At 32.4% G+C, this 10,247-nt stretch overlaps 1 protein-coding gene and 1 non-coding gene across 2 annotated transcripts; one reads left to right on the top strand and one right to left on the bottom strand.

Moving 5' to 3' along the window:
• Positions 1–365: 365 nt before the first annotated feature.
• LOC144378345 (olfactory receptor 6C76-like) lies at positions 366–10,247 on the bottom strand. Its single transcript, XM_078052368.1, has 2 exons — positions 9,323–10,247; positions 366–388 (listed from the first exon to the last, which is right to left on the bottom strand). The coding sequence occupies exons 1-2, from the start codon at positions 10,245–10,247 to the stop codon at positions 366–368; spliced, it is 948 nt and encodes a 315-aa protein (XP_077908494.1).
• LOC120888729 (U6 spliceosomal RNA) lies at positions 3,110–3,214 on the top strand. The gene has a single exon (XR_005732422.2). It is a non-coding gene; the product is annotated as a U6 spliceosomal RNA (small nuclear RNA).

Below are 10,247 nucleotides of genomic sequence, written 5' to 3'. Positions count from 1 at the left end.
CTAAGAAATCTATTTATTGGCAGGATGACCAGCTGCCTTGGATATAGGGTGTATAGCTGGTATTGTTAATAAAAGAGAATAGTACAACTTGTAACTCTGAGCCATTTGTAAGTCCAAAAGAATAAATTCTCCAACTGATATTTCATTTGGCGTGGCTATGCTCTGAATTCTGAAACTTCTACACGTAAAAGCAAAAGTGAATGTCAACTCATAATACAATTTCTTACACATTTTTGGTGCTCTTATTCTGCATAAAGAACATCACTAGACACATTCAATAAGAAGTGGCAAAACAGCTGTCCCTCAGAAGTAAAGCTCATCAGAATGTGTTAGAGAGGGAAAGGATTAATCTATGTCCAATTACTTTAAAACCTCAGTTTTGATGATTCTCTCTCATGTTTTTGGTTACTTAGTTAATATACAGAATGGAGTTTTTTAAATAAATAGTAATAAAATGAGTAATAATTACAACTGCTTGGCTTTATTGTGTTTGAAGAAGATGAAACAAGTCATCAAAACAACTAGCAACTTTGAAAAGTTAGTGACAATAAAACATAAGTTCAATGTCTTATTGGAAAACATTGTTTAGCTGCAAGTCAACAATTTTAAAAATTATTCTTGATCTACAGTTACAGAAAAAAATATCAAATAAAAATGCCATATTTGGGAGAAATTCAGTGAAATCCTTCTTCATTTACCATTATAAGTTGACCCTATTAGCTCTTCTTTGACTAAAGTTGACTTAAGTTGACAAAACTTTCTTGGCCAAAAGCACCTCACAAGGGCCATCTCATATATCATGGAAGCCAGCCTGAAATATACCTTCCCAGGGTCAGGAATTTATTGGAAAAGCCTTTAGAATAGCATAGGCTTTTACTTGTGGCAGTTGTGTGAGCTTCATGAAAGCAGTAGTTGAAGATTAAGGCAGAGTTGTAAATAGCCTGACTTAGCATTGAAGGAGTCCCCTTTCTTTGAGTCAGGTCATAAGACCAGAAGATTTCTACTTATTTTTTCCTTTTTTTTTTTTAAATTTTTTAGGGGGCTGGAACATTGCAGATGTTTTAAAAAAAATTCTAAGGAGTCACTGTCTGAGTACTGAGATAAAAACAAAAAAGAGAAATCACTGTGATCGCACCTGATAATGTAAGGAGTCTTATAAAAAAATAGTAAAGTCTCTAAATCCATATGGCTGCAGTGCTCAACAAACAATAGCAGGAAAACTCGGCAAGGAAAAAGGATTTAATTCCCACAGTAACCAAATTAAAATATTAAAAATGTCCAGTTTAAAAAAAATAACAGTAACAGGCTTATGAAAAAATTAAAAAGTATGGCCTAGACAATGGGATTTGGAAATAGGGAAGATAGAAGAAAAATTGTCAAGAACAGATCCTCAGAACGTGCAGACATTAGACATATTCGATATAGACTTTATATCCAATGTGTTCAAAGAGCTGAATGTAACTGTGGACAAATAAAGGAAGCATTAAAATGAAAAATAAATAAATTAAAATAAATAAGTAATGTATTTAACATTTTCTCCTTTGGTGTCCTGGGATCAAAGACTGGAACAGCCTGGAATCAAAGTTGATTGAAATGGCTCTCAGCTTCCCTGCTCACCAATAAAAGGTAGGATAGAATGGGAAGTATGAACTATTAAAAACTATTAAAAACCAAATAAATAAATAAATAAATAAATAAATAAATAAATAAATTCATCAAAGTGACAGATTACAACAGCAAATCAAACAGAAATTTCAACCTGCAAAGTACAGAGCTAACAAAAATCTTGCAAAGGACTTTAAGAGCAGCTTTTAGTGCCCATGAGAAAGGGAAAATCTTGAATATAGGTAGGAAAATTGATATTATGAAGTTAGAGGATACAGAAATAAAAAAGAACAGAGAAAAAGTATCTGAGCCTATAGGACTTGCAGTGTATACATTTTGGGAAGCCCAGAAGGATGAAAGAAAAGTGCAAAGAGACTATTTGGAGAAATAACTTGTTAAAAATCCCCAATTTGAGGAAGGACATAGATTTACATATGTAAGAGATTCAATAAACTCCAGTTAGGAAAATCTCAAAAAACTACAAAGAATAGGTTAAAATCCAATGTCTAGAGCCACCCAATTTCTGGTTCTCAATACAGCAATGCTTATAAATGAATGCATTTTCTTACAATTTTACTCAGGAAAGGTTTACATTGATTTTCAATTATTTCCAATTTTTGACTTTTAGAACAACCATCTTCAGATAAGTTTTGAATAATATTTTATAATTTTGCTTTATTTACCTTCAATATCTACCATTACCCTCTATCTATGTATCTGTATTAATTATGTATGACCGTATAAAGTTAACATTTATCCTATTATTTAATATTTACTTGTGTTTTAGTCAGCTTTTCACCACTGTGACTCAAATGACCCAACCAGAACAATTGTAGAAGAATAAAATGTTATTTGAGGGCTTATGGTTTCAGAGGTCTTAGTCCATAGAAGGCCAGTTCCATTCCTCAGAGCTCAAAGTGAGGTAGAATATTATGGTGTAAGAGTTTGGCAGAGGGAACCAACTCTCATGGTAATCAGTAAGCAGAGGGAGTGTCTTCACATGCCACATAAAAATATATACCCCAGAACCATGCCCCCAATTAGCCACTTTTTCCTGCCACACCCCACCTGCCTCCAATTACCACTCAATTAAGCATATCACTGATTAATTAACTGATTAGATTAAGTCTATAGCTCAATCATTTCTCCTCTAAACCTTGCATTGTCTCACACAGGAGCTTTTGGGGGACACCTCACATTCAAACCATAATAACATGCTTTATCTATATCTCTCATTTTCTCTTTTGCTTTTTTGCTTGAATGTCTTACAAAATGTCTTGTTTCATATCTTTGTGAGTTGTGTGCAACAATAGGAAATTCATAGACAAATTAATGATAGGTTTATAGTTTTGTACTAGTATAATGTACAGTAGATTAAATTATCAATAGTCAATTTGCTGTTTTAAGAAAATCTCTGTTAAATTGTAAGGTTGTTATCTATAGGTCAAAAACCATTAAAAATGTTTATTGGGAAGACTATATTATTAAAGAAAGATGGGTGGATGTTCACTTTGGCAGCACATATGTTAAATTTTTAACAACACAGAGAAGTTTAATATAGCCCTTGTGAAAGGATGGCATATAAATTCATAAAATGTTTCATATTTTTTTAAGAAATCAAATGGCAGGAAATGATCATTTTTATAAAAACACTAAATATCAATGGTCTCGACTCTCCCATTAAAAGATAGACAGGCAGATTGGGTTAAAACTGGTCTCAATCCTATTTTGTTCATAAGATATACGCCTTATAGGGAAAGACAGCTACAGGTTGAAATTGAAAGGGTGGAAAAAGATATGCCATGAAAAGGAGAATCAAAGTAAGCAAGAGTAACTACTCTCTTGTCCAAAAAAGCAGACATCAAGCCAAAATTAATCAGAAGAGTCAAGAAAAGTCACTTTACATTGGTAAAGGGAACTATCCAATGATGCCATATAATGATTTTAAGTACTTATGCCCCAAACATAATTACATAAATAAAATACTACTTAAAGACTCAGATATACTTGAATACAATAACACTAGGTGGTTTTTAATATACCCCTCTCTCTAATAGATAGATTATCCAGACAAAAACTAATGACACTATAGACATTAAGAATAATATAAACAAAATGAATCTAACAGACATCTATAGACTATTTTATTACCTCAATAATAGAATTTACTTTTTGCTCAGCTGTACATGGAATCTTTTCCAAAATATAACATATTTAGGGGCACAAATCAAGTCTTATAAAATACACAAAAGTAGAGATAATTCCATGTACTCAATCTATCATAAAAGGATAAACTCTAAATTGACAAAACAATAAAAAACAAATCATTTTGACATGTGGAAATTGAATAATACCCTTTAGATGAGAAATGGGTCATATGAGAATTTAAAAATACCAATTCTAAAATCCATAGACAACAGGAAATCATTAAAGCAGAGATCATATTAATGGAATTTAGAATAAAAAATAATTCAAAAGACCAATGCAACAAAAAGTTAATTCTTTGAAAAGATAAACAAGATCAAACCTTAGTCAAACTAAGAAAAAGAAAGAGAAGACCCCAACCAAAAACACTAAAGATAAAATTAAAAAGATATAGACATGGTTGAAATTCAGAGGTATAAACAAGTTTGAGCTGAGCAAGGTAGTGCATTCTTTTAATCCCAGCAGCTATGGTGGCTGAGGCAGCAGGATTACACATCCAGAGTCAGCCTCAGCAATTTATCAAGGAGTTAAGCAACTCTCCGTGACTCTGATTCTAAATAAAATACAAAAAAGACTGGGGATGTGACTCAATGTTAAATGTCCCTGAGTTTAATCCCAGTTACAAAAAAAAAAAAAAAAAAAAAAAAAAAAAACCAGAAGAAAAAAGAAAGAACAGAAAAAAGAAAGAAAGAATTTCAAATAAATGAGAAAATCTAGAAGATATAGACAAATTTCTAGATACTATGGCCTACCCAAATTGAAACAAGAGAATACAGAAAACCTAAACAGACCAGTATCAAGGAATAATATTAAAGCAATAATAAAAAGACTTCCAACAAAGAAAAGCCTTGGATAAGATGAATTCTCAGCAGGGTTTTACCAGATCTTTAAAGAAGAAATAAATGCTAATATATTCAAATTATTTTGTGAAACACAAAGAGAAAGAACACTCCCAAATTCATTCATAAAGTTAGTATCACTCTGATACCAAATCCAGATAAAGACACATTATGAGAAAAAAGTTACAGAAAAATATCACTGATTAATGTAGACCCTGGAGTCCTTAGTAAAATATCAGCAGTTCACATTTAAAAATACATTAAGAAGACTGTAGACGATGTTCTAGTTGACTTCATCCAAGAGAAGCAAGTTTGGAGAATATATATATATATATATATATATATATATATATATATATATCAGTAAATACAATTCATAACAGAAATAGAAATAAAATTGAAAACCACATGATCATCTAAATGGATACATAAAAAGATTTTGACACAACTTAGCATTGGATTCCATTAGGGGTTCTGACTCAGAGGTAGAATGCCTGCCTAGCATGCATGAGGCACTGGGTTGGACCTCATAAAAATTAAATAAAGGTATTGTGTCCACCTACAACTAAAAAATAAATGTTTAAAAAATCTGAAAAAGTTTGGATAGAAGATACTTACCTCATCATCATAAAGCACATGTATGACAAACCTAAAGCAAACATTATAAAGAATGAGGAAAATCTGAAAGCATTTCCTCTAAAATCCAGAACAAATGAAGATGTCCAGTCTCACCAAACCTATAAATATAGTTCTAGAAATTTTGGCCAGAGCAATTATTTAAGAAAAGGAAATTAAAGGGATACAAATAGGAAAAGAAAACATCAAAATATCTTTATTTGCAAATGATATGATCCTATACATATACAGAAAATTCACCAGGATTTTTCTAGGGCTGATAAAGTAGCAGCAAAGTAGCAGGATACAAGATCAGAATCCAAAAGTCAATAGCTTTCCTATACTTCACTAATCCAGTAATGAATCTGCTAAGAAACAAATCAGGAAAACAATTCCATTATCAACACCATAAACAAACAAACAAAAACAAATACTCAAACAAAAAATACTGAAAATAAATTTAACCAAAGAAGCAATGAAGACTAAGGATCACTGAAGAAAGAAATTGAAGAGGGCATTAGAAGATGGAAAAATCTCCCCTGTTCTTGGATAGACAGAATTAATATTGTGAAAATGGCCATAGTACCAAAAGTAATATAGAGATCTAATGTAATTCCCATGAAAATACCAATGACATTTTTCCTGGAACTTAAAAAACACAGTTCTAAAATTTATCTAGATGAATAAGTGACATTCAAGAGCCAAAGTAATCCTGACCAGTAAGAACAAGGCTGGTGGCATCACAGTACTGAGTCTCAATTCTACTGAAGAGCAATAGTACCAAAAACTGCATGGCACTGACATCAAAACAGACATGAAGACCAATGGAACAAAATAGAAACACAGAGACAATACTACACAGATACAGAGAAGCACCAAAAACATACACTGGAGAAAAGACAACCTTTTACAGAAATGGTGCTGGGAAAACTGGATATCTGTATTAGAAGAATGAAACCCGATCCTGCTCTCTTGCCCTGCTTAAAAGTCAACTCAAAATGGACCAAAGATACACAAAGTAGAGGAAGAACTTTGCAAGTCTTAGAATAAAATGTATGGTTAACTTGCCAACATATACACACAGACACTGACTTCCTTAATAATATCCCAAAGCTCAATAAATAAAACCAACAATTAATAAGTGGCATGAAATCAAATTTTAAAACTTCTGCACAGAAAAGGAAACAATTAAGATTGTGAAATGGTAGCTTATAGAATGAGAAAGAATCAATGACAGCTATTCTTCTGACAGAGGGTTAATATCCAAAATATATGAAGAAAAAAAACTTAAAACACAAAAAATACCTACTCTGTAAATGCACAAATAAACTCAACAGACATTTCTAAAAAGAAAAAAATGCAAATGGAAAACAAATACATGAAGAAATGTTCAACATCATTAGCATCATGCAAACCAAAAGTACACTGAGATTTAATATCACTCTGGGTAGAATGGCAAACTTCAATAACATAAATAATAATAAATGCTAAGGAGGATGTAGACAATAAGGTACACTTATACACAGTTTGTGGCACTGCAAATTAATTCAGGCTCTTTGGAAAGCAGTATGGAGATTCCTCAAAAGACTAGAAATAGACTCATCATATGACCTAGCTGTGCCAAAATACCTAAAATAAGCATATTTTAAGTGATAATTGCATTCAAATGTTCATGGCAGCACAGTTCATAATCATCAAGTGGTGGAAACAGACCAGGTATCTTCCAACAGATGGATGGATAAAGAAAATGTGATATGTATACACTGAGGTTCTACTCAGACATAGAGAAGTCTGGAGTTATGTCATTTGCTGATAAATGGACAGAATTGAAATCATCATTCTATTATGTTAAATAAGCCAGACTCAAAGTAAAAAATGTAATGATTTCTTTCATATGTGAATGGAAGAGTGAAATAAAGAATAAGAAAAGTGGTGGGGGTGAGAACAGATGAGAATAGAGATGAGATGAGAATAGAGAAAGTGAATTGAGAAGAAGAAAGGAGGGGTGGGGAAGAGGAGAAATTGTGTAATGAAACTGACCAAATTATGCTGAGTACATGTATGAATATATCACAATGAATTCCAGTTTTATGAATTACTATTTTTTACCAATTAAAAAGCAAAGACACTTGGAAGCACATGCCTCTTGTCCCGTCAAATGGGGAGGCTGATGCAGGAGAAGCACAAGTTCAAAGTTAGCCTCAGCAATTTAGAGAGAGCCTAAGCAACTTAGACCTTGTCTCAAAATAAAGAAAAAAAAGGGCTGAGAATGTAGCTCAGTGATAAAGTCCTCCTGGGTTCAATAATGTGTATGAAAACAAAAAATAAAACAAAAATAAAACCAATGTAACAACAATAAAAGAATAAAAATAGAAAAAAGACCAATAGAGTAAAGAAAGGGATTCAATATTAGGTACTAAAGTCAAATGATGAAAAAAATTATGTTACATGTGTTTATGAATATGTTATTCTGAACTCCACTATCATATACAAACATAATGTACTAATAAAACAAAAAATAATAAAATAAAAATAAAGCTGTATAATGGAAATATATAAAGACAGGTTGGAAACTGAAACAATGTGCATAATGAAAATACTAGAGGTGTATGGCAAATGCAATTGTAATCAATACCCTAACATAGACTTTTTGTCCTTAATTTGGAAAATAGAAAGTAACGCCACCATGTCAAGACTTTAAAAATCTTGAGGGAAAGTTCTAAAACAATGCCATGAATTTTAAAATTAATTATACAAATGTAATTAAATTATATTTAAAATTAATTAAATAAGACATTGCCTCTTAGACTTAATGACAATAAATCTATAGGAAAAAGTAGATTAAAATATGACTTTGTCAAACTGATGTGAACTGCAACATTTTCTCCTCATAGATTGAAATTTGATAAAAACACTCTGTGAAAATGAATTATGTGTATAAAATTTGTGGTGAAGATGAAGGTATGTTTTATTATTATTATTTATATGTTGCATTTGTAAAATTTATGTCTGAACATTTTTTTATTAGAAATTAGTTGTTAAACAATTACCACAACATTATTTTCCTCTTTCCAAATGCATTGAAGGAGCTGGACTTTACTGTTACAGAAGTGTGGATATTTTAAATAATCTTAACCCCCACACACAACCCTAAGTCTCCAAAGACACCCCTATCTTTTAAAAGAGTAAAACCACACAAAACTTTGAAAATAATTCGGTATATGATGAGCATATCAGCTATTTTGAGAACAAGGTGAGAGAAAGGGCACATTTGGTATATATAAACTGCCAAAAAAAATAGACAAAGAGGATCCTGTGAAACTAAAGGCAAGACAGGATCTTTCCAAAGAAGTCTAACATGAAGTCAAGGCTCAATGTTAGCAAATTAAAAGGAAAAAAAAAAATGAGTGATGAACCAATCATCAGAAAAGCTTGTTGAAGATGCTTAATGTTGAGATAGCAGAGGTCTTCCAGAAATACCAAGATAATCCTTTAATAATCTTGAAATGAATGTAAAAAAACTTGAAGCAACATGCATTATGACAATGAAAGATAAAATGCATCATGAAGATATAACACCTATGTATTGATACCCTAGAATAATATTTATGATGCAAAAACAATAGAAGACACAAGGAGAAATATAAATGTGCACAAAGACAATACCTCACCAAAAAAAAAGAGCTGCTTGCTTAAATACTTATGCACTTGGAAAAATAATTTTCAAGGTTGCTTGAAATAACATTTATTTTGTTTTGGATTGGTACTCTCAAAGAAAGTTCTTCAAGGACGCTTAAAATTCCAGCATTAATACTAAATATCATTCTCTCATTCTCATTTTTGTGACATTAACACATGCTGAGTATTTACAGCACACATAAATGTAAAACAGTAGCTGTGCCAATGAAGATTAAAATGAGAAATCTGAGGAAAAAAACATTCTGAAAAAAGAAGTTGATTTTGGAAGACAATGGACAAATGGAAGAATACTAGTACTGCATTAGATATCAGGTTCTATTTATACTCATGCACCACATTTCTTTATCATTAAAATTTACTTGACCAGCATTTTTTCAACAAGTTCTTAAAAGACTGTTTTACCTGCTGGTTCCTTAGGGAGTAAATAAAAGGATTTAACATTGGGGCAACAGAGGTATTGAGCACAGCTATGGCCTTAGTCAATGCTTCTCCTTCTTTGGCTGAAGTTTTGACATACATGAAAATGCAGCTTCCATAAGAAATGGAGACAACAATCATGTGTGAGGAGCAAGTGGAAAAGGCCTTTTTCCTTTGTTCAGCAGAGGGGATTCTCAGAATTGTCTTAATGATGAACACATAGGACAGAATCACTAATGTTAAGGTTGTAATGTTAGTGATTATTGCCAGGATAAATGCCAAGAGCTCTAGTAAGGACGTGTCTGTGCAGGAGATCAGGAGCAAAGGAGAGGAGTCACAGGTGAAGTGGTCAATGATGTTGGAGTCACAGAAATCCAGTTGTAGTCCCATGATCACAGGTGGAAAGATGATGAGGAAGCCGGCCAGCCAAGAACCAAGGACAAGCAGGGTGCAGATCCTGCTGTTCATTATTGTTGTGTAGTGCAGAGGCTTGCAGATAGCCACATAACGGTCATAGGACATGGCAGTCAAAAGAAAAAATTCTGTTGAGCCAAGCAATATGAAGAAAAACACCTGGGCCACACAAGAACTATAGGAAATGGTCTTATCCCCTGTTGTTATGCTGACCAGGTATCTAGGAATAGAAACTGTGGTGAATGAGATTTCTAGGAAAGCGAAATTCCTGAGGAAGAAATACATGGGTGTTTTTAGGTGTAAGTCTACCAGAGTGAGGGTGATAATTGTTAAGTTTCCAGTAATGCTCAGTATGTAGGTGAAAAGTAGAAAGAGAAAAATGAAAATATTGAGCTTTGGGTCATCTGTTAATCCCAGAAGAATGAACTCAGTTGCAGATGTATGGTTTTTCAT

This window comes from Ictidomys tridecemlineatus, chromosome 6, assembly GCF_052094955.1.
Source record: "Ictidomys tridecemlineatus isolate mIctTri1 chromosome 6, mIctTri1.hap1, whole genome shotgun sequence".
Classification (NCBI taxonomy): Eukaryota; Metazoa; Chordata; class Mammalia; order Rodentia; family Sciuridae; genus Ictidomys; species Ictidomys tridecemlineatus.
Note: the sequence above shows the minus strand (reverse complement) of the source record. Positions and strands in the feature narration are given on the sequence as shown.

Bases quoted from the DNA above. Each gene is read 5' to 3' on its own strand.
- LOC144378345 (XM_078052368.1), bottom strand. From the start codon at position 10,247: ATGAAAAACCATACATCTGCAACTGAGTTCATTCTTCTGGGATTAACA. The intron at 389-9,322 runs GTAAATTTTAAT...AACATGAGAGAG, and splicing joins GTTGAAAAAATGCTGGTCAA to AATCATCAAAACTGAGGTTT.